At 39.4% G+C, this 22527-nt stretch overlaps 3 protein-coding genes across 4 annotated transcripts in view; all 3 read left to right on the top strand.

The window, feature by feature from the left end:
• arhgef39 (Rho guanine nucleotide exchange factor (GEF) 39) overlaps positions 1-5309 on the top strand; it is a 31623-nt gene extending 26314 nt beyond the window's left edge. Inside the window, exons 9-12 of the mRNA XM_061762514.1 lie at positions 2791-2879; positions 4543-4672; positions 4894-4988; positions 5173-5309. Of these exons, the coding sequence (XP_061618498.1) occupies positions 2791-2879; positions 4543-4672; positions 4894-4988; positions 5173-5209 (351 nt within the window). The 3' untranslated portion in view covers positions 5210-5309. The remainder of the gene's footprint in view (positions 1-2790; positions 2880-4542; positions 4673-4893; positions 4989-5172) is intronic.
• Positions 5271-10469, top strand: rergla (RERG/RAS-like a). 2 transcript variants are annotated; one of them, XM_061762516.1, is made up of 7 exons: positions 5271-5387; positions 5711-5833; positions 6795-6852; positions 7013-7069; positions 7854-7927; positions 8008-8156; positions 9011-10469. In XM_061762516.1, exons 2-7 carry the CDS (start codon positions 5783-5785, stop codon positions 9273-9275), a joined length of 654 nt encoding a protein of 217 aa, XP_061618500.1. In that variant the 5' UTR covers positions 5271-5387; positions 5711-5782; the 3' UTR covers positions 9276-10469. The 2 variants fall into 2 exon arrangements, with proteins under 2 accessions (XP_061618500.1, XP_061618499.1); XM_061762515.1 differs by lacking the exons at positions 5271-5387; positions 5711-5833 and having other exon boundaries at positions 6544-6852; positions 9011-10467.
• A 1665-nt stretch (positions 10470-12134) lies between these two features.
• il17ra1a (interleukin 17 receptor A1a) lies at positions 12135-19583 on the top strand. Its single transcript, XM_061761860.1, has 11 exons — positions 12135-12378; positions 13351-13375; positions 13486-13635; positions 14511-14632; positions 14803-14929; positions 15261-15308; positions 15395-15543; positions 15904-15978; positions 16057-16126; positions 17013-17126; positions 17198-19583. Exons 1-11 carry the CDS (start codon positions 12283-12285, stop codon positions 18565-18567), a joined length of 2346 nt encoding a protein of 781 aa, XP_061617844.1. The 5' UTR covers positions 12135-12282; the 3' UTR covers positions 18568-19583.
• Positions 19584-22527: the final 2944 nt, after the last annotated feature.

Below are 22527 nucleotides of genomic sequence, written 5' to 3'. Positions count from 1 at the left end.
CAATCGTAACGTTGACACCAGATAAACAGTTAGCTGAGCTGCTTCTATTTCTTCTTCTACTACGACTCGTTCTTCTTTGTATTTTTCGGCAGTCATTCAAAATCACACAATTTTTTAATTTTGACATTTTATAATTATTTCTTAGGAACGCAAAGTCACACATCGTTAGTCGCATAACTGCCAAAATATCATTTTTTGAACATTTTCGGAAAAAAAGACAAAAATACTAAATTCATCTTTGCGGATTGCCATGACCTGGTTGACTGACAATCGACACGGACATAAAGAGAAAACACAATTTTTAGCAAGCACTTTTGTAGTTTTATTGATCTTGTGACAGTACGTTAAAAAGGACATTTTAGAGAAAAGCCAAATATTTCCGAGATTAAAGTTGTAGATTTAAGAAAATAGTAGTCTTTTTGAGAAAAAAATTGTATAGCTTGGAAAATAAAAAGTTGGATATATTCTTGATTAATGTTGTATATTTTGGAGGGGGAAAAAAACTATACTTTGCAGGAAAAAAGTTGTATACTTTTCAGACTAAAGTTGTTTATTTTGAAATAATTGTTTTTATTTTGAAATAATTGTATATTTTTGTAAAAAGAAATAAATTGTATATTTTAATTTAAAAAACGCATTTTATGGAGAAAAAAATACTGTACATACTGTAGCATGTTGAGAATAAAGTCAAATTTTTTATCAGGGGAATTGAAAGAATGTGTGTGGGCCAATCTTTGAATTCCCTTTAAACACTTAACATATGACTATCTTCAAAAATATCTGGTTTTATTCTAGTAAAATTACAATGACTTTAAAGAAAACCCTCCTTTTGTTAACTTTCATGTCATTCAACTTTTAATTAATTTTAACAAATAGGCTCAGCCTGTGGAAAAGGACATGATATGATAAATGCCCCTAAATGATATTGGAGTGGGGGCAACAAAATCACATTTATTAAGTCATTTAGCACTCCAAACGAATGCTCGTGAAGATAATGCTGTTGAAATTAGCGCATGGAGTGTGTTAACAGCCAAGCAATGCAGTGATGGCAGTCGTCTTGCGAGATAATCTCTGAGTTGTTGGATCAGATTAGGGGCCAGATCCATCTCTTCCGGCCCCTCCAGTAAATACATCTTCCTCAAGCCCCGTTGCTGCTTTCTGCCAGCCGGCCGTCGCGTTATCTAATGGCAGAAATGGCATTTCATTAGCCTCTTATCCCAGCGAGGCCCGGATGCATACTCAATAGCATTACCCGTAATTTCTCATAAAGACACATTATTGATCCCGGGCAACTACCTGAACTCAAGGGGAAAAAAAGGTCTGTCAGCACTCCAGGGCCCTCCTCATCTGGTGCCATGAAGAATTAAAGCTAAATTAAATTTGACAGCTGTAAATGCCATGGCAATCTATATGCAAAGTTTGTGAGTCAAAAAAAAAAAACACTTTTATTAAAATATATTGTATTTTTTCCTCCCCTCCATCAGAGTTGTTTGTTTTGCGGCTCACCCCTAGTTTCTTTTCCCTTCAACTTCCTTTTTCTCCCCTCGCTGCTGGAATATTTTCCCACATCCCCGACAGATTCTCTTTGATGTATAAATAATCAAGCGAAATTATGTGCGCCGCGCTCTGTCATCCTTATTATACAAAGTAGTTTCTACCTAAAAGGGTCAGATTTCCTGACAAATCCCTAATTACTGCACTGCAAAAAGAAGAGGACTCTACTTATGCGTGAATCGAGTGCCTCATATCACACACCATTCAATTCAGCCCCTTTAATTAGATAATACGTCTGATGGAGGAAATGTTTTTAAATCTTAATCTATTTAATGTATAATAAGAGACACCCCACCCCCACTGTGTTAAAGAAAAATGTTGGATAAGCTTCTAAGTTCCTTCCAAATACTCGTGAAAAAGTTAACTATCTCGCCACCAAACAACTTAGTTCCTTCAGGTAAATGTTAAAGGTCATTTAATAAAGTGAAGGCCTTATTTTGAGCTTTTGTTATAGGGTTGCGCTAAAGGTCTTTTAGTCATGTTTGACAGTACACTCTTGTGCTGTTTATAGCAATAAATTCGTATCAAATGTCTTTATAGTCTGATAAATGTGATAAACTGTGGTGAGCAGGCAGGGTCGAGCTATTTACTGTTATGGCCTGCCTCCTACTGTTTATAGACGGTTATTACAGTTATACAGAGGTTTCTGAAGCTATGAAATAAAAACAACCTGACATTTTAATTTATATACAGCTCTGGAAAAAAATGCAAAAATATCAGTTCCTCAGTATATGTGTTTAGATCAAATGAAATAAAAAATGTGTGCAGGGGAAGCTTTAAAGGAATGTTATCTTCTATATTAATGCACATTCAGCGAATAAAGGGCAGCACGGTGAACTAGTGGGTAGCGCATCTACCTCACAGTTGTGAGATTCTGGGTTTGAATCCTGCGCTTGGTACTTGGACTTCCTCCCACATTCCAAAAAAATGCATATGAGGTTCATTAAAGACTATAAATGTGGGTGGAATTGTTGTTTGTCTTTATGTGACTTGTTGAAAATGCATTTCATGAAAAAGTAAAAAAAAAAAAAAAGTAAAAAGTAAAATAACTAAATGTTTGAAAACAAACAGTTCTGGAAAAAAAATGCAAATGTATTTATTGTACTTAAAACTTAAATACAACTGAATTGTACTTAGCATTCAGTGATTCTTTCACATCCCACTAGAGGGAGCCCATGCTTTGACAATCACTGGTTTGTAGAATTCTAACCACAGTGTTCTTGTTCCCCCTTCCAGCTGACTTTTCCAAAAGCCAAACTCCTGCTTATGTCAAGCAACCAGGAAGATTTTAATGACTGGTACCAAAGCCTGTCCTCTGCGGTTAGGTATGGACCTGGTGCAACATCAAATGTTGAAGAACAGTAATGCTGGTTCTGTTTAAAAAGGTGCCTGGGCACAGACTTTTGCATTACTCCCAATGGCTAAAGCTTTCCAAATTAAGATATGGAGGTCTTGCCTTGGCAGAGCCCTAGTCGATTGTCCATTATTACAGTTATGAACAAATAGTAGTTTTGCTCAATCTTGAGTATTTATTAGTTTTATTCAGTATTCATACATTTTATGCTTGCAATTTTCTTTCTGTTTAAATGTTAACAATTATTTTAAATGTGTGTTTTAATGAGTGTAAATGTGTTTAAAGCACCTAGAAGGCGTATTTTAAGGCTTATAATTGAACATCAAAATGTTCACCCAAACCAACTGATGCACTGGAGGTTAAGCAAAATAAAAATACTACAGTAGGTAGGGGCGGAGCCATGCCATAACCAGTGAAAAGCTGCGATTACCCCCGCAAAAGAGGTTTGTCATAATGTAAAGCTGCCACAAGATGGCGGCAAAGCACTTAATACAGAGAGGATCATAAAGCAACAGCATGCTTCTAGCATGTACACCATGAGCTCATGTTACATAAACGACTTTATTCAGTAGTTAAATTATTCAACACAAACAAACCACCTTCACATAAGGCTCATTAATAATTTTAGCAAGCGTATTAGCCTAAATAACAAGTTAGCACAAACTGATGTGACATCACTCATGGGCAAACAAATATGCACGCAAGCACTTTACACAAACGTCATAGGTGATTAAACTCAGCTTTTGGTGTTCCACACAAAAAGTCACACTAAAATGATATAATGTGTACAACGATACACACCGATTTAGTCTGCTGCTGTAGTCCGAACCCGTCAGCAGGACCTTGGGAAGTCCATCTGGCCCCACGTCTCCGGAGAAAGGTCCCGGCCCTGCCCCGAAACGAGCAAAGGCCAGCTATACTATAAGGGCCCCCCCGACCCTGCCGTGCCAGGCCCCTGGTGCTAATTAGTTGATCCCGTTGTCAGGGAGGAGCGAGGGGAGGCCGTCAAAGCGCCCGGACCACCCGGCGGACGAGCCAATCGACAGGCTCTAAACTCCGGGGAGCGTAATTAGCTGTAGCATAGGACCGAGCAGAGGACAGGCCGATGGGAGCAGAGGTCAGCAGCACTCACACCACTGGGGAGGTCTGTCAGGTGTGTGCGTGTGTCCACACACAGCTAAATTATTGATTTCCAGAAGACTTCACAATGCTTGACTGACATCCCTGAATCTGAGACTTTTTTGGGGGTTTTGTTTTGGGCCCTCGCCTCTATTATTTTGAATGACAAAATTACCCGTCATAATGTAGTCATTCTCATTATTTTACCGCTTTTTATTTTATTGCACTGTTTGTTACAGATACACACTCTTCACACCACAGCTCGTAGACAGGGGACTTAATTAGTGACTAGATCAATGCTCGGTGGCACTAAATGAACAATGAGCTCTGCTTAGGCCCGAGCACCAGGGACGTGGTGGATGCTAAACACCATTGAACCCTTACTTACCTTTTCATTTGCAGCTATGAAACCGTTCCGTCTCACTGGGCCGCCCTGCTGCGTGCGTTACATATTTTCTTGGCATTTAAAAACATACAAAGTCAACTCGACATACTAAGCACTGCTGTGTTTGTAGGAAGCTGCAGCCCAGGTCGACGGTTGTCCTTCAGCGAGAGGATTTCAACCAGGAACCCCTCGGCTCGGCTCCTGATGGCCACAATTTACAAAGCAGCAGCAGCAGCAATCCTAACAGGAAAAGAAACGTGGTAAATACACACAGTCATAAAAGTAAAAACAACAACTCTATGACTCTTAAGATGTTGCATTTTCACGAATTTCAATGTTGTTATAGAGCGTCTTGCTGGTGTGCAAGCTTTGGATACATAATACATAATTAATACACAAAGAAAGACTGTCCGACTTTCACAAAGTGATGTGACATCTGACGTATAGAGGACTGACATAAGCTTTCTTTCTATCTACGCAGGTGAGCAACGAGCCCGGTGAGCCTGCTCAGCGACGCGCCGCCGAGTGGGAGAGCAGCGCCCCCAAAAGGATTAAACAGTCCATTTCAGAGCACAGGTGTGAACCTTTCATCCTTTCCTTGTTTCACGAAACTAGCAATTAGTATGGATTCCAATATCTGTAAAAAAAAAAAAAAAAAGTTGTGAAAAAATTTAGATCATTTATTGTTTTTATTTCATTTAAATGTTATGCTCTATAGACAATATTGTGAGCCTTATTATTGTTTATCTGCATCCAACAGTTCCGAGGCGTCGACGTCAAGCTGCATTATCCTCTGAGACGTTTCTTTCCCAAATCTGGATGGAATTTCGTGCGTGTGCATATGTGTGTGACGACCCGGGATCCTACGGTGACAGTCTGAGAGTTTCACTTCAGACTTTTAGGCTCACTCGAGGGCCGTTGCCTTTTCATTATTTTACTCTTTTTGAAAAACCTAAGCTTCGACTTTTCAGAAAGGTCAGTTGCACTCCATTCTGCATGTTATGGACACATTTTTACATCCAAAACCAGTTACATTCAGATGCATTATTCTTTTGTTTATATATATAAGTGTGCATTCTATTTTATCCTTACTTACATAAGCAAATATGCACTTCTGTTTGATCCAGAAGATGACATATTGATATAATTTGGGAGTTTTTAAGATGGATTGATTCAGATTATCGTAATTTTAATACTTTTAAAATTTGAAAACCGATCAAAAATCGCATCTAGAGATGGAAATCAGTTCAGAATAAAACAAAACAAAAAGTACCTTGTCATGCTTTTTTTTTCCCAAGATAGTGGCAAGGCATTACGTTTGTCAAAATTAAGCTCCTGATTGCACTTCAACATAGTTCCTTGGCACCAAGATGCCACCAGATGGCGCCAAACATTGCCCTGGATACAGAAACAGCAAATCGGTGAGTATTTCAGTGAAACACGAAAAAAATAAAAATAAATACACGGCAAAGTCCTTCAATTGGCATTAATGTGATCCATTTGCGTTCCGCTTGCTCACTTTCCAAATCATAGCTGCATGAAATTGTACCTCATCCTGTTTTATGAATGGGGCGGGGGAGGTGGGAACTAGTGAAGTGTCACATTCTGACTAAAAAGCTGCACAAGTAAGTCTTAAAGCAGTTTACTCGTCACATCATTCTTTACCACTTTATTGCACGAAACTTGACTGATGAACTTCACTTAAGGGAGAAATTATGTATTTTTTTCTCAATTTAAAACAGTTCCAAGGTGTTTTAACAACATGTGGGGTTTTTTTTGTAACCATGGGTCCTAAAAAAAAGAAGAAGATAATGTGTATTAAATGAAAACTTGAAATCATCAAAAAGCAAGAGCAAGGTGTGCCTGGAGTCGAATTGGCAACACAGTACTAGCGTAGTACCTCTACAATATGTACTATTCTGAAGCAGAAGCAGTCGATAAAGACTATAATGCCAGCCAAGGGTGCAAATAATGAAGGGCCACCCCACTGAAAAATGCCTGGCTCTGCCCATGCACTTTATATATATATATATATATATATATATATATATATATATATATATATATATATATATATATATATATAAAGCTCAAATACTGCTTAGCAACAGGTGATCCAGTAAAAGAAACCATGGTTTGCATTATTATTATTTTTTTTTGTGAAATATGAAAGCTTGGCGACAACAAATAAGAAACGCCCCCATTAGCGGCTCAGCTCTAGCCTCCTTGCCCCCGCCTCTCTTTCTCCTCCACCCACCCCGCGGCTCCACTTCCCCAGTCGACTCCACTCTCCAGCGGGCTTCAACTCTTCCGCTTTCCACCGCTCCTTTCATAAAGCATGCTTTTCATTCCTGGAGCTTTTTTTGTTTTTGTTTTTTTGAGGGGAACATGAACGAGATCAAGATTGCAGTGCTCGGAAGTGAAGGAGTCGGAAAGTCAGGTAAGAGGATCACAATTCAGGTCAAGGGAAATACACTTCAGTGGGTCCTCGGTTTACGACGGATGGCCGATGTAACCCGAATTGTACGAATGTGCAATGTCAGGACCGAGAACCCTCGAAAATGAAATATTTCTTTGAAGTAACATTTGCTTTTCTGCAGCCCTCATCGTGCGGTTCTTCACGAAACGCTTTATTGGAGAATATGCATCATCTTCAGGTAAATAAAAAGCTTATTCAGTCACAATTCTGCACTGCATCTGTCTCATTTTAATTTGGAACGACTACATGCAAGTTGTATGTTAGGTTTTTTAAATTGTATTTTTGTTATTATTACTTATCATTGTAACATACACAACACATTATAGAACATAGAATTTTCCCTCATGGCCGCAGCACTTCATACACTTGTCAGTTCGTTCTGTAGAGCCGTTCATGTGGCGCATGCAGCAGACACGGCTTCAAACACAAATACCAACCAATGACGTATGTGCTGCTTATCAGAACCTAATGCTGTGACCTAACACTCAACTAAAGTCACTGCAGCTCTGCTTACCTTTTGCCAAATAATGGCTTTAATTATTCTTCAAAATTGCATTTATTGTAGTCTGTAAATCTGTTTAAGAAAATTCAGGTTTTGTCAAATTTCCAAATCAGTTGACAAGAAAAATACAAATATTGAATAAAATACAAGTATGTTTTACTCGTGAGGCAAAACTATGCACTAGTTGACGTTACACAATTCTTCTAGTTAACATCTAGGGCTTTTCTAGTAGTACTAGTAGTTAAAAAAAAGTACCTAATGATTTCATTCAAATGTATTGCACAATACATTTTTACCCAAATGTTTAAAAATAAATAGTTCTTAAAGATTAAATGAAAATGGATTGAATTTAAGAAGTTAAATACAACTGAACAATATCTGGGCTGTAATTCTTTTGCATACCACTAGAGGGAGCCACACTCTTTGAGAATCACTGACTTGCAAACTTTTCCTCTCACAGAATGCATATACAGAAAGCGTCTGACGATGGACGGGAGGCAAATGAATCTGGAGCTCTATGAGCCGTCCTCCCAGGTCAGAATCCAGAACGGGATGGACAGCGAACATTGTTATTGAAATGGGAAGGCAGAGACTAAATCACGTGTCTTTCTCAGTCCTTTCAGGGTAAATTAACTCTCAATGACCAGATTCACTGGGCTGACGGTTTCATCGTGGTGTACGATATTAGCGACCGCTCATCCTTTCTTGCTGCAAGAAGCGTAGTGAAGCTCATCAGGGACCACCGCTCGGGATCGGCCAAACGGTATTGTCATCCAAAATACCCTGGATAAATTCTATATATTGTATTGTATTTATATACATATATTTATATAAATATATGAAAACAACATTTTCTTTAACCCATTTTAAGAGAAAAATGGCTTAATCAACGTGTTTGTTCCCTTTTTCTAACAATTATTTATTGAGTAAGAAAATTAAAATGAAAAACTATATTTGAAGTATTTCTCTTTCAGAAAAACAGATTACTTATTTTCTTCATTTAATTTTAAATGAACAAAATATTATTTATAAATCAGAATGGAAAAATATATATGGTAAATAACCCATTTTATTGTCTTAAAATGGGCGAAATTTTTTTTAATCATTTTTTTATTTATCATTAAATAATTGCCTGGATTTCTTGTGAATAATAATAAAAACATTTGTAAAATAAACATTTATATACAGTAAACATTTAACAATGCTCATGTAGTGTAGTAAATCTTGGTTACTAAATTATTACTGTTATGATTTTTTAGTATTTGTTTCAAACAATGAAATAAGATGCTAATTCACTTCTCTCTCCGCCTATAACTAAATTTAAAAACAATACCATTAAAAACAGAAACAAAAAGCATAATCATCCATATTTGATATTAAAATACCACCCCATATAATTAAATTGTCAATGATTAAATTAAAAATGAGAGAATCTTTTTTTTTCATATTAATGGAAGAAATATTACAGTTCTGTTGATAATGGAAATGTTCGGTGGGCTGAATTAAAGAACAAAGTGGGCCAGACTCCTCCCACACCTTGTCTAACCAGTACAATATGATCGACATTACATATTGTGTTTTTTATTAATATATTATTATATTATCATGTCATATCAGGGATGCCGAGTCGCTTATATCTGTGGTGGGCAACAAGCACGACCTGTGCCACATGCGGGAGGTGCGCCGCGAAGAAGGCCAGCGCCTGGCGGCCGAATTCCGCTGCCAGTTCCACGAGCACCACCAAGAGGTGGCGCTTATATTCTCAAAGGTGGTGCAGAGCGCCGGCAGCAAGGGGAAGGAGCGCAGGAGACGCCCGAGCGGTTCCAAGTCTGTGGCCAAACTCATCAACAATGTTTTTGGCAAGAGGAGGAAATCGGTGTGAGGCGTTGTAACAAGGACGACTGTCAGTCAAGACCTCCTCGTTGTGGTATCTTTTGAATCTATTGTTCACTTCAACTAGAAATGGCGTGCATGTATGAAAATGTGATGCAGTGAACCCCCCTATATCATGGGGGATACGTTCGAGACACACCGCTAGCAGGTGAAAATCTGTGATATAGAGAGACCATATAAAAATATTTTATCGTTGTATCCCTCCCATAGGCTTTAAACACATTTAAGCTTATTAAAACACACTTTTTCAAGTATTCCGTTGTGCCTTTTGTCACTCTCTCGCTGTCAAAAAATGGAGGACTATTGTATAAAACCACTTTGAGGAAAGGAAGACGTAGTTCTCCAAATAAGAGAACACCTTGACGCAAAGCGTACTTGCGTCAAGGTGTTTTGCCATTCCCAGTTGCAATTTACCGTAAAACTGACACACAAAACAAAAGAGAATCAAACATTGTCTATTTAAACACCAAAATCGTCATTCCACGCGGTCTCCAGGTGTGCCGTTGGCTTGATACGATCAAACGCCTAGCCTCGAATAAATGCCCGTCCAAAAAGAACGGGTAGTAACTGCAATCATCTCGGTTCTCGGGACGTTCGATACGATACCACGAGAACTTTTGATACATCAAATTTCAGTTAACACAATGACACGTAATTGCAAAGAGCAAAATGTGTCTTTGTTTCTGATGCACATAATGATTCGCCGATGGTTCAATGCGCCGCAGTGTAGCGCCAACTACTGGCGAGGGGGTCTTACACAATATTGTTTTTATTTCTTTATTTCTTTATTTATTGCCTTAAATATCGGTGCCTGGTATCGGGACTCACCCATTGCTGCTCAGTTCAGTTGGAACATTAACACAATGCTGAAATATCGAAACATTTAAATAATGATCAGATTCAAATGTATTGCACACAAAAGTTAAATCAAAACTGTACCAAAATAAATGTTTAAAAACAAACCGTTCTTAAAGATTATATGTTAAGGTATTGTACTTGATAGTTAAATAGAACTGAATTGTGCTTGGGCATTGATTGTCAGATAAAAAACTGCATTTTGTTGTATACTGAATAATATAATTTGTTTCAGTTAAATCGGTGTTCAACACAACTCTTAAAAGTGGTAAACAGCATCTAATGCCTTTAGTAGTATAAAATATTTGTAACAATTTAAAATATACAGGCCAAAATTGTCCTGGTTGGATGATCGATGATGCACATCAGGCTTGTCTTTGAAAGAATTTCTACTGAAAAGAAAGACAATATATATATATATATATATATATATATATATATATATAAAAAATCGTCTTTTACATGTCCTCAACTAGCGTATACACCACAGCCATATGTTGACCATCATGCTAGACCCCCAAAAAACATCAATACGGTCTACCACTAATGTTTACGTGGTCACGTTTTAACACAAAACAGCAAAGTGAACCACTCGGGTATATAATTTATCTTGTTTTTAAGTCTAAACTGCAGCAAGATCCACTTGCCCTTTTGGTGCAATTGTATCAGTTCATGTTGAAGGGCCTTGAATGCCCAGGGGGCTGTTCCAGGAAGCAGCTTTATTGAGTTAACTAGTTCGACCTCGAACATGAACTGATGCAACGGGTGATTTCTGTTGCTGAAAGAGCTGTTGTGGTAATATGACACAACAGTGAAATAACAACAACAACAAAAAATGCCAATTGTTGGTTGTGTGTCTATTTTAGCTGGATGATGCAAAAACTACTCCACTAATTTCCATTAAACACACTGTTGCTGTCAGTATGCTCCTTGTCAAAGAAGCGAGTGTTCTGCAGAATGTAAGCAAGGTGTTCTCTACACTTCCATTTAAGGTTTTTGGATCGGAGCGAACCAAACGGGAGGCAGGGCACAGTTTATTTATACAGTAGCCCACTCAAAACAACCCAATAAGACGTCTGCGATGTCTTAAACGACCCCATTGAATGTTATTTCAATTGGAAGCCATGTTAAGATAAGACTTATGTCATAGTTCTAGGCCCCAATCCTTGATACAGCAACGGTTTTCTGGCCAAATAACAATTTCCATGCATCTTAATCCATTTGAACAAAAAGGCAAAGGCATTTGAATGTTTTTATTGAGCCTATAGATTAGTTCTAAGAGCCCGTTCCTCTGCATTGGCTCGGGATGGAAGACAGAATGAGGCCAAGAGCTTAATTTTTTGGTGGGGTCAATTTTGATGGATGGAAGCAGACTTCTGCCCACAAAATCACAGATATGACTGAGAATGATGTTAAGGCGCCCTCTGCTGGATACAGCTCCTCATCACATAATAAACATACTGTTTGGGTCCAATTTGACAGCAATAAAAATATCCGAAATTGTATTATTTTATCCGTAAATTTTATGACACAAAATATACAAAAATTTTAATATTTTAAAATATAATTCTTTTGTGCAGGTGCTCCAATGTTTGTGTCCACTGAGGGTTTTGACGTGTTCCTGAAACGTAAAACATATTTAAATGTATCAGTGTCTGTTAAAGCAAGGAAAATGGTGGAAACCTTAAAACTGTGAAACTGTACATGCCCTAAATGTTTATTTTTTTTTTAAGGGCACTGTCTGTGTCTGGAGGACATCACACTGTTTGATAGTAAATGCTTTTATCCCCAAAACAAATGGTGTAAAACATTAAACATTCCCTCAAAACACCCATCCGTGTATTATTATTATTGTTATTATTATTATTAATGTCAGACATAGTAGTAATAGTAGTTATCATGAGGAAATGGAAAAGTAAAGGCATAATTTACAGGTATGTCTCATCTAAATGATTGACAGTAATCTGTCTGTATATTCCCAGGTGACTTGAAGGCAGCATAATCAACCGCAAGCCGGAAGTTTTTTCTTTTTTCTTTTCTATAATCAGCAATTGCTTTCGCTTTTTCAACGCTTGATTTGCGGTCTTAAAATTGAGATAGTTCCTTCACTGACACCAATGTTGTTGTAATAGCCTGTGAAAATGACGCTTTATGGGGGATTTCTGGCGTTAATATGCGTGCCGCTGTCGGCCGCGTTGACAAGTTTGACGTCCGCTCCATTGAACTGCTCACAGCAGGTAAGGGACACACGGACTTACTCTACGCATTTTTTTTTCTTCTTTCTAGCTTTATACAGGTACAAGAAAGGCTGGTCAACGTTGATATTTCGTGTTTATAACGATGGTATAGTTAATATGGATGCCAAAAGCACTCGCATTCTGAAGCACAGACACCAGGGGCGAAGCTAGTCATTTGGGGGCCCAGGGCAAACCCAGTCATGGATTGGATTTACTCGTTACATATGTTTGGCTTCTCCCTGTCGAGTGAAGAAAAAGTGATAATGCCCCCCCCTCCCTCCCCCCCAAAAAAGTCCTTAAAAACGTAGACGAAGTAAGGAGTATAAACTACAGTTATCTTGTTTTCAAATGTTGGTAGTAAAAGTAAAGAGTCGTCAGCTAATCAAGTATAGATAATCTCCTGAAATACACTAACTATTTCTACTTTGTCATTTTTTGTTCACACCTGTTAGTTACAGTAAATGAAGTGAATTGTATTTTTGAAAAACTTCTCACATGGAGTGCTTTACCTGCTTAAATTACAAATTAACAGAGCGTCACAAACATACAAGAAAAATCTAATCAAAACAATTACGGTAATAATCACTCAGCAATCACGTCTTGCTTTAATTACTGTGTAAATCAAAGTGTTTTTAACTGCCATTTGAAAATGTCTATAAAAGATTTTGCTGTTACCTTAAATGGATTTGCGTCCCACAATTTGGGGGGAAAAGACTGCAACTGTTACTTTAATTATTTAGCATTTACACATGTAAGGGGATTTTACAAGCGCAGAGTGCTTCACCTCATCTGACATTAATGTCTGGATATTTTAGACTTGGTGACGCAGCATGTGGCTCATTGCCTGAGGCGGTTTGGTAACTTATGTTCTGTATGAAATGTTTGTTCCCGCGTGGCTCTTGCAGTAATAAAATAACAAAAAGATGACAGTAATATCGAAATGTTGCCTTTTGTTTTTGTTTTTTGACCTAGGGCTTGAGGTGCGGCGTCAGTTTCAGTGAGTGTTTCCCCCTTAAAATATTCTTCAGAATGTTTTCATTTCATGTGTGAAAATTGCTTGGATTGCAATCCCAGAATGAAAACATTTGAGGCGACATGTGCGCCCAGGTAACTGCCTCGTAGATAGCGGATGGCTGAAAGTGAGGGAGTACACTCCGAGTGGGCCACTGGGGCTGACGGTGTCTGTGACGACAGTCCAGGATGAGGCGGGACATCTGCAGCCTGTCCTGGTTGCCAACTGGACCATAAGGGATGATGGTGAGTCACAATCAAAGAATTCATTCAGTATGATAAATACAGACAAATAGAAACAATCAGTAACTTTAGCAGCCCTTTATATCGACCATGACATTTACTTTGACATAGGAAACCAAATACACGTATTATACACGTCAGCTGCTACGAGACAGTATCGCTTCACACAGCTATGTTACTTTATTTGAATTTTATTTAGTTTTACTACAGAATGGTTAAGTTTGTTTTTTTTGATACTCAAAGGTAAAACTATTACTTAGTCTGTCAAGTTTTTATTTATTGATTGATTTTTATTTATTTATTTATTTTTTTTATATGATCTCAACATTGGGCGTTCCGTTACATTTTTAAACTACTCACTACTCATTCCACTAGTGCTGTGGTTCTCAAACTTTTTACACCAAGTATCGCCTAAAAAATAATTTGCTCTCCAAGTACCACCATCATGACCAAGATTAAAATATCGTAGAGTAGAAGGCATATGTGTTCATTAAAAACAAGACCAAGGTTGTATTCCTAAAAAGTATTGTATGTATGTAACAACATGCACAGTTGGAACATTAACACTGTTCTTAAATATACAAAGATAAAACGAAATGCACTCAAATCATGTTTCATTTAACATGGATTGCGCCTAAAATTGAAATTAAAATTGTACCTAAATTGTTTAAAAACAAACAGTTCTTAACGATGAACTCCAAATGTATTGTACTTAAATGTTAAATACAACTGAACTGTACGGAGGCAGTGATTCCCTCGCAAACCATAGAGGGAGCCCGTCTACTACTACCACACTTTGTGAATCACAAAATTGTATTCGTTTAACAATCCAGATTCAGTCAAATGTTGTGAAAAGGACAACTGGTGTGTCTCTGCAGGCAGCATCAGGTACCTGAAAGCCACTGAACTTCATGTTATGAAGATGGCCACCAATGAGCACCTGTGTGTCAGATATTCCTTTAAAAACAAACTCCCAATGAGGAATCCACATGACGACAAGGTGGGCTTTTCAAATAAATTGCTCCTTTGTAATTGTCTGTAATGACTACACAGTATGTCCCACAGTGTGTTTAGATTGTGTGACTCCCTCGAGGTTCTTTTTAAATAATTATTAAGGTCTTGTTTTTCTAATGTTGCTCAATTCTGTTCTGTCTAATATGTTTTTGTCAGTGGTCGTTCTCAGCAAATATGGTGGTGTTGGACCCCGAACACAGGTATCGGGTTTCTGTCTTCAATATCCCCAAACCAGAAGTGGGCCACAGTGGCTATGACATCAGCGAGAATGTTGTTGTTCCAGGTGAGTCCAAACTTTAGCTTTCTGGAGCCATTTTGGGATGCACGGATTAGCGTTGTCAGCGCTATATGCACCCGTATAAACTTGACCTACGTGCCGACATTAATTTCTCCCAGAATTCATGCTGAGTAGTCCTCATGGTAATGCAAAACCGTTATCACCACCGCCTTAGTGGTGAGCAGTGTCTCATTTGCAAAACCGGCTGCTCTCTATAAGTGATAAGTGTGATGTATTTCCTGATTCACGGGGTATTTTGGCCAAGGCAAGACAATGCATTTTATGTTTCATGTCTTATTCGCTCACTTCAAGTGACTCTGATTCCGTTTTGAATCAGGTTGTCAAGACTCCGGGATGTTGATGACCCAGTTTTGCATCGAGAGAGGTGTGAGTGTACACTACTTTTGAGAAACAGTGGGTGTACCCTTAGTTAATATGGTGTTTTTTTTTTTGTTTTGTTTTTTTATATAGGAAGTCTTTGGAAGTCCAATATCAGCCTGGTTCTGACAGCCAAACAAAGACAGGCACTGACAGTCAGCTTCAGTCCTGACCCGCTATGTGAAGAGTACATGGTTATTGTTAACTGTGCCTCTATCCAACACATTGACCATGCGCCCAAGGTAAGCTCAGTGCTGTTTTTTTTTTTTTTTAATTTAACACTACTTTTGTTGCACTCTGTCTCTCAGACACATTTCCTCCTGAGGAAATTGACCTAGAGTATTCAGATGGGTGCTCAATACAGCATCCTGGGCCGTGTAGCCTAGATTTTTGCCTCAGGTTTTCAAACAGGAAGTGTCCTATTTCTTCTATGCATTTGTGCTGCTAATGATAGAGAAAGCTGCTCAGATAAAAGGCACAGACACATTTTAAGGCTCTCCCATATAGTTTTTGTCCTTCCCCAGTTACTGTATTGGTTTACCTGGAGTGCATCAACACCAATTGAAAGTAATGCCCATGTTATGCGCATGACTCTTCTCCAGGTCAACCAGACACGCCTGAATGTAACGTTTAGCCTCAATCAATGGCCCAGATTTTGCTGCCAGTTTGACGTCTCGGTAAGGATAAGATCTGTGTTGTCCTTATTTAAGTCGTGAGTAAGTGTACATGAGTAAACGACGTTATCTTCTTTTCAGATAAAACCGATGTTTCCAAAATGTGGCCAAGACTGCACGCGTCACAAGAAAACGCTGCACATTTGTCCAGGTTTGGAAGATGTCTCTTTATCATGATGCGTATGTCTTGGATAGAATTGGTAACATAAACATTGCCGTCAAGTGATATCAGATGCGTTTAAATTGCTTTGTACAGAGGATCACAAACCACTAAAACTAGAGGAGGAACTTGTTTTGACAATTTTTCCCACAGGGAACAATGGAAATAATCAAAGGTGTCTGGATTCTCAATCTTGAATTCCATTTTTTTTTCTATCCTTAAAAATGATACTATTTAAATGTGGTCTTTAAAGGTCTTAAAACTGTCACATTGTTGTTCAATTGTCGAACCATCTACCAAAAAGTCAACTTTCGGGAGGAAGATTAAGGTGGTTTGCCTTTTTCCATTTGTTTCATATCTTTTTAATATAGCATATCAAAAATATCACTTTTTAAAATATTGTGATAGGATATTGAGCTCATACCACCCAGTCTTTTTGGTCACAGAGAATGACTGGTCTCACATTTTGTTGAGGAGGCTTTCTGCGATCCTTTTATGTAGCTTCTTTTAACCTGCAGGTACACTGTAGTCATTGACTTTCAAACATTCTTAACTGCCATACAAATGTAAAAAGAAGTCATCATCAATGTTAAAACGGTACAACTTTTTGTACTTACTGTGCGTAATTCATGTTTATAGTCTCATCATGTCCGCTTTTGTTTATGGAGAGTGTTTAAGTGTGTGGCCAAAGAAAAATCCAAAGACTTGGATAGTTGCTCTTCCATAAACTGAGGTTTACATCAATGCCAGACTTAAAGCAGCTCCACTAAAGACACTGTTTTCCGTTTCCAGATAATATTCAAGAACAGGGTCTCATGGTTAATTTTAACAGAAGAAATGGGCTGATAATAAATACATTTAATTTGACTCTTAACAGCCAAGCCCACTGATCCTCCAGATGCTCCTCAATACACACCTGTTATTGCGTGCGTGGTGCTCCTATGTGCTGGGATGTTTGCCATTTTTATGTACATGCTGTGCAGGAAGCCAGGTTAGTCCCACAAATACCATTTCCCCCCCTTGCGTCCGATCAAAAGTCACATTCATTTGTAATACCTTCAGGCAACGCTGGTGGTGGCTTGGCTGCCGTGGGAGATGAGAAACCAAAACAGCAGCAGCAAATTCAACAGACCCCAAAAGTTCTCATAATCTACTCTCAAGACCACCGTCTTTACAGGGACATAGTGTTGAAGCTCTGCGCCTTCCTCCAGGCAAAATGCGGCACCGAAGTGCTTATAGACCTGCTCGACACCACCTCGCTGGGCATGGTCGGGCGCCTCTGCTGGCTGGAGTGGCAGCGGCGACAGCTGAAAAATCCCACCGACAAGGTCTTGGTGCTCTGCTCACGAGGGGTTCAGGCCAAGTGGCGAGCCATGTGCGGCCACCGCCGCGTAATACTGAAAGAAGACCTACTGTCGCCGACCGACGACATGCTCACCCCCTTTCTGAACCTCTTCCTTCCTGACATGCACCAAGCGCGCAAGCATGGCAAGTACATGGTGGCTTACTTCAGCGACATCAGCAGCGAACGGGACGTGCCGTCAGTTTTTGACATTGCTGTGAAATACACGTTGATGAAGCACTTTGAGGAGCTGTACTTCGGGCTCCTGGACATAGAGAAGTACCAGCCGGGTCAGGTCAACCACATCGAGGGCATCGGCGGGGATGAATACTTCAACTGTCCCTCGGGTCAAGCCCTGAAGAACGCCATTGAGATCTTCCAGGGATACCAGAGAGAAAACCCTGACTGGTTCGAGAAGGAATGTGTGCATAGCGAGGAAGACCTCCTGGTTGAGGCCAATCCGCTCATTGACCAGCAGCAGGGCTCACCGGTTCTCGAGTGTCTTCCTCTCACTAGAGATGGACTTCCTGTCTATAGGTGCGAGGCAGAAATAAGAGAGAACGGAAGCAGATTTCAAGTCTTAACCCCGGAACTGAACCCAAAAAGCCAGCAGTCGTCAGTGGCAGAACTTGTACCTCTTGTGGACCCTGCGTACAGGGACCAGCAACAGACAGTCCCGCCTCACCCGTGTCCTCAAAACAGTCCTCCATCTGTTTTCGTAGCTCAGCCTGTTTTGTCAGGACAGCACTGTCCATCGGCTGAGGGGAGGCACATAAGTCACGTTTCAGAGGAGGATGAGGAAGTGTGGCCAAGCGGCTCCACAGTCCTGAACTCCAAGGAATCAAACTCACGAGAGTTAGCTCGTCCAAGCATGGAGAGTCCCCCTCAGAACCAAATCAGACAGCCTGTGGAGATGCATGAGGATGAGCCCAGTGCAGAGGCTTCGAACAGTGGATCTGATCCGGGCTACATCTCCAAAATGCCATCCCCGCTTGGAACTCCCTACAAGGAGGATCCGCTGGTGGCTCTGGCAAGGCTACAGGAGGAACTGTTTCTGCAAACTCTGGATAGCTCGGAGTTTGACCTCTAGAGAAAATTGGGGTGATTTCACACCTGGAATTCACTTTCTCTGGTCCGACGGGTTAGTAACCTCCTGCCCATCTGTTTTCCTCCTGGTTCGGTTTCTGGAGAGAGTACGAAAAGTGGCTCCATCTCCAAAATGTCTCTGGCGAAGCTACAGGAACAACTGTTTCTGCAAAATCAGGATAGTTTTGTCCGTAGGGATTTTGAAGGTGATTTCACACCGACAATTCACCTTTTCTGGTCTCATGGGTTTGTAAAACCTTTATCCTACCATTTCCTCCCACCGGTTCCTTTTTTTCTGTGGATCTGATCCAAGGCTATTTCACCAAAATATCTTACAAGGGAGGATCAACTAGTGGCTCTGACAAGGCTCCAGGTGGAACTGTTTCTGCAAAACTTGCGTAGCGACAGCATGAGCTTGCTACGTGGAGGCATTTTGCTCCATTCGACACACAAACTTTGGTTCAACGGTAAATAGTCCCAAGGACCCTGTGCAAAAATGGAACAAAGTTGTCAATTTTGTACAAAAGCCTACTTGGCAATTTGCCCAAATGCCATTCGGAACGGAGTTTCCTTGACAAATGGTCGATGCTAAATTGTGAAACATTTTTGCCTGTGCTATGTGATATGGGTGGGGTATGGCCTCAAAGTTTGATGATCATTGGGAGGGTTCGCCAGGGCCTGTTTTGTGCTTGAATTTAATGTAGAGTTGCCTTTAACTTTGTGCTCATGTTTCTATTGCATACATGGATAAGGATGGTCTTGATCTTGCTATTGGCAGGAAACTAAAAATATAGCATTTATTGAAGTTTTCAATCTGTGTTGCACTTGCAGTTTTTGGAATCAAATACACTTTTGTAGAGTTTCATAATGTTGCACTCGTGACAAAATGTGGCACTTTATTTTTTTAACGAAATTTGCAGTATATCATGTTTTTTACTTTTAAATCTGTTCTACTGTCATTTTAACCTACAAACAAGTCAGTGATACCTTTCAAATAAAAGTGAATTTATTTGACCTTGATCACATAATACTCTTGTCTTAACATCTACGGTACATCCAGTAGATTGGAATATAGTGGTACAGATATACAGCACACAACTTTACCACGTGTAGGTAGTACTAGTATCTGTAAACCGGTTCTAAGAAAGAGGGGAAAAAAGGTCAATATATTATAAAACCAGCTGGGTTCTGATGTTGCACATTGTCCAGTTTGTGTGCATGAGCAAGAATGTTGTCCATTTAGTGCCCGTTGGTAGTTCGAATGGAACTGTGCTAGCTCGTGCGGGGTACAATACATCACAGCGTGGCACATTTTTTTTTAGCATGAAGAAATCATAGAAAGCTCTAAAAAATATATGGTTTAAAGTACTTTGGCGTGAAATGCTAAGCAACCAATGGGAAGCCATTGTAGTGCGATTACGTTACACACAATGTAAAGGCAAAAGACACACTTGAAGCAGCCGGCGCGGCATATTTCATCCAAGCTTGAGTAGCCTTTACCACAGTTTTGAATGTGTCAGATCATGTGACCTACTTATGGGGTACACTGGGGTAAAAACAGGAAGTCTGCGGTTCATGACATCATCAAGCCGGACAACAATTGTCTGTTACACGTTTGCAAACGTGATATCAAACTTGCGGTCTGATAGTTGGTGTTATCATGGCAACTGCAATCTGCCTGCATCTATGCGCTCACAAAGAAAGCTTGTTCCACTTGATTTTTACTTTTTTCTTTTTCTTTTTTTATCTCAAAGTCATGCATGTTTGGAGAGTCCAAAAGTCGGCTCCAGGTCACCCGCAACCCCTAATGAGGATAAGCGCTATAAAAATGGATGGCTGGACATATGGCACATACTGTAAGGCACAAGTCAGTTTAAGCGCTGACCTGCCTGCTGAGGGAGAAAATTGGATGTACAGAATGCAATGTGAAACAGGCACTAAAAGCAGACTACTGCGAATATACTGTAGATCACTATACAGTGGTACGTTATGTAGGAGGTGCAGTGCAATGGAGCAAGACTCAAAAATAGTGTTTGCGTTGCGCACAGAATAAAGTGACTCAAAAATAATGCACTAGCAAAACAAAATGCATCATTGTCTCCACAATGATGCATTTTCAGCATGTTTAGCCTATCTTAGCATAAAACAGGAAAGCAAATTAAATAACAGTAGGGTTACGATTATTACTCCTCTTACCACAATTCACATGACCAAAACAATGTCGACAAGTCTTTAAATTGTGGGCAAGGTCCATATAGGTATCTTCCGATGTCAACACCATCATCCTCATTTTCTTACATTTTCTCGAGTAGAGTGAAAAGGAGTTGATAGAAACGGTAAGGCCAGGCACTTACACGGGGTACATTCATACCGATTTTTAACATCTTGACTGATTTTTGTAACGATTGAATTTACCATCGTAAATATTGAACAGGTTTAAGTTGTCGTCCCCGGAGATTGCGGAGAAAAAAAACAATAGCTCTTAACACACCCCGCACCACAGGATAATCACTCAAGATTATCCTCCAGAGACATCCGATAATCAGGCCTTTTTTTTGGAAGGGGGAAAATCCTCCAGTTCAGCCGAATATTTGGTACGTACGTAGCCCACTATAGATTTAAAAAAAAAAAAAAAAGAAAAACAACAACCAGGAAGATGACTGGGTAAAAGTGCTGTTTGCCACACCCGATACAAAGCCAATTAGATCAGTTCCAAATCTCTAAAATCTTTCGGTGTTGTCCAATTCCGATATCATCGTCCAAGATTGTTCCTGTCATTTTAATCCACCACTGACGATCAACCTGTAACATTTCACAACCAGCTACTGCAAGGTTAACTCTGTTTTACTGTATTTTAACTACATTAACATTAAACAAGCTAACACCGAAGGTTACAATGGTTGAAGTGAAATGACTAAAAGTGGTTAACAGTATAGCTTTGTTTACTGGAACAAATGTAATGATTTTTCAGTGGGGAAATGCTGATTGGTTGCGCTTTGTGTACTTTAACAGTGGACATTTACACACACGGGAGGTCTTCTTGATCAGTTGTCTTTTCAAACCTTTTCAGTGTTTGTGGCACTACAGTGATCCCGCGCCATTAGCGAATATCTGCAATTAATTGACACTCCCTTAATAAGGTTTTTAATTGCCTATAGATGTCACAAGAGGGCATCAAAGCGCTTTTTTTTTTTTTTTTATTATTGGACAAGGCTATAGTCTGAATAAATGACGCTCTTCACTTCAACATAGTTCCTTGGCACCGAGATGCTACGAAATGACGCCAAAGCACTATTTTTATATTCGACATGGCTTTTCTGAATAATGGCAGATAGGTTGCAAAAAATAAAAATCTGCGAATGTGAATTTGGCATAGCAGAAATGCAAATATGCGAGGGTTCACTGTAATGGGTGTACGCATGACAATATTACACGTCTACACCAATTCAGGACTAGCACAGACTTACAGACAACACTGTTATCAATAGAAGACACCAAATGTGCATGGGAGGGGTCTTCTAATTGCACTTTACATCCCACAGAGACATGTTGCATTCGTTTGCAGTGGTAAAATTCACACATGGAACACAACATCCAATGGAACAGAGGGATTTTGTTTTTTTTCCTGTGTTTGAATGTATAGCACCTGTCCAATGGTCCCAAACGGGGGTGCTTTCCAGACATGTACAAAAATTGGACACCGGTTTGGTCAGTGACGCCCCAAAATAAAGAAAACCCTCACATATTAAAAAGATACAGACATATTTGCCATTGAGGATATACAGTAATTACTGTACATACTGCAATCTATACATTTTAAAATGTCTTAATTAAAATTGTTGTTATTGTTTTGCATTAATTTTGACAAGAAAAACGTATCAGTGTGACTGAGCTGGTGACTTATTCTACTAAAGGAGGACTAATCAAAAGTAATAAAGCACTGCTGTTAGCTGAAGGCCATGAG

Source organism: Phyllopteryx taeniolatus, chromosome 22, assembly GCF_024500385.1.
Source record: "Phyllopteryx taeniolatus isolate TA_2022b chromosome 22, UOR_Ptae_1.2, whole genome shotgun sequence".
In the NCBI taxonomy this organism is placed as follows: Eukaryota; Metazoa; Chordata; class Actinopteri; order Syngnathiformes; family Syngnathidae; genus Phyllopteryx; species Phyllopteryx taeniolatus.
Note: the sequence above shows the minus strand (reverse complement) of the source record. Positions and strands in the feature narration are given on the sequence as shown.

Bases quoted from the DNA above. Each gene is read 5' to 3' on its own strand.
- rergla (XM_061762515.1), top strand. From the start codon at position 6,579: ATGAAAGCTTGGCGACAACAAATAAGAAACGCCCCCATTAGCGGCTCA. The intron at 6,853-7,012 runs GTAAGAGGATCA...GCTTTTCTGCAG, and splicing joins TGAAGGAGTCGGAAAGTCAG to CCCTCATCGTGCGGTTCTTC. The intron at 7,928-8,007 runs GTCAGAATCCAG...TGTCTTTCTCAG, and splicing joins TCTATGAGCCGTCCTCCCAG to TCCTTTCAGGGTAAATTAAC.
- il17ra1a (XM_061761860.1), top strand. From the start codon at position 12,283: ATGACGCTTTATGGGGGATTTCTGGCGTTAATATGCGTGCCGCTGTCG. The intron at 14,930-15,260 runs GTGAGTCCAAAC...GTTTTGAATCAG, and splicing joins CGAGAATGTTGTTGTTCCAG to GTTGTCAAGACTCCGGGATG. The intron at 15,979-16,056 runs GTAAGGATAAGA...TCTTCTTTTCAG, and splicing joins GCTGCCAGTTTGACGTCTCG to ATAAAACCGATGTTTCCAAA.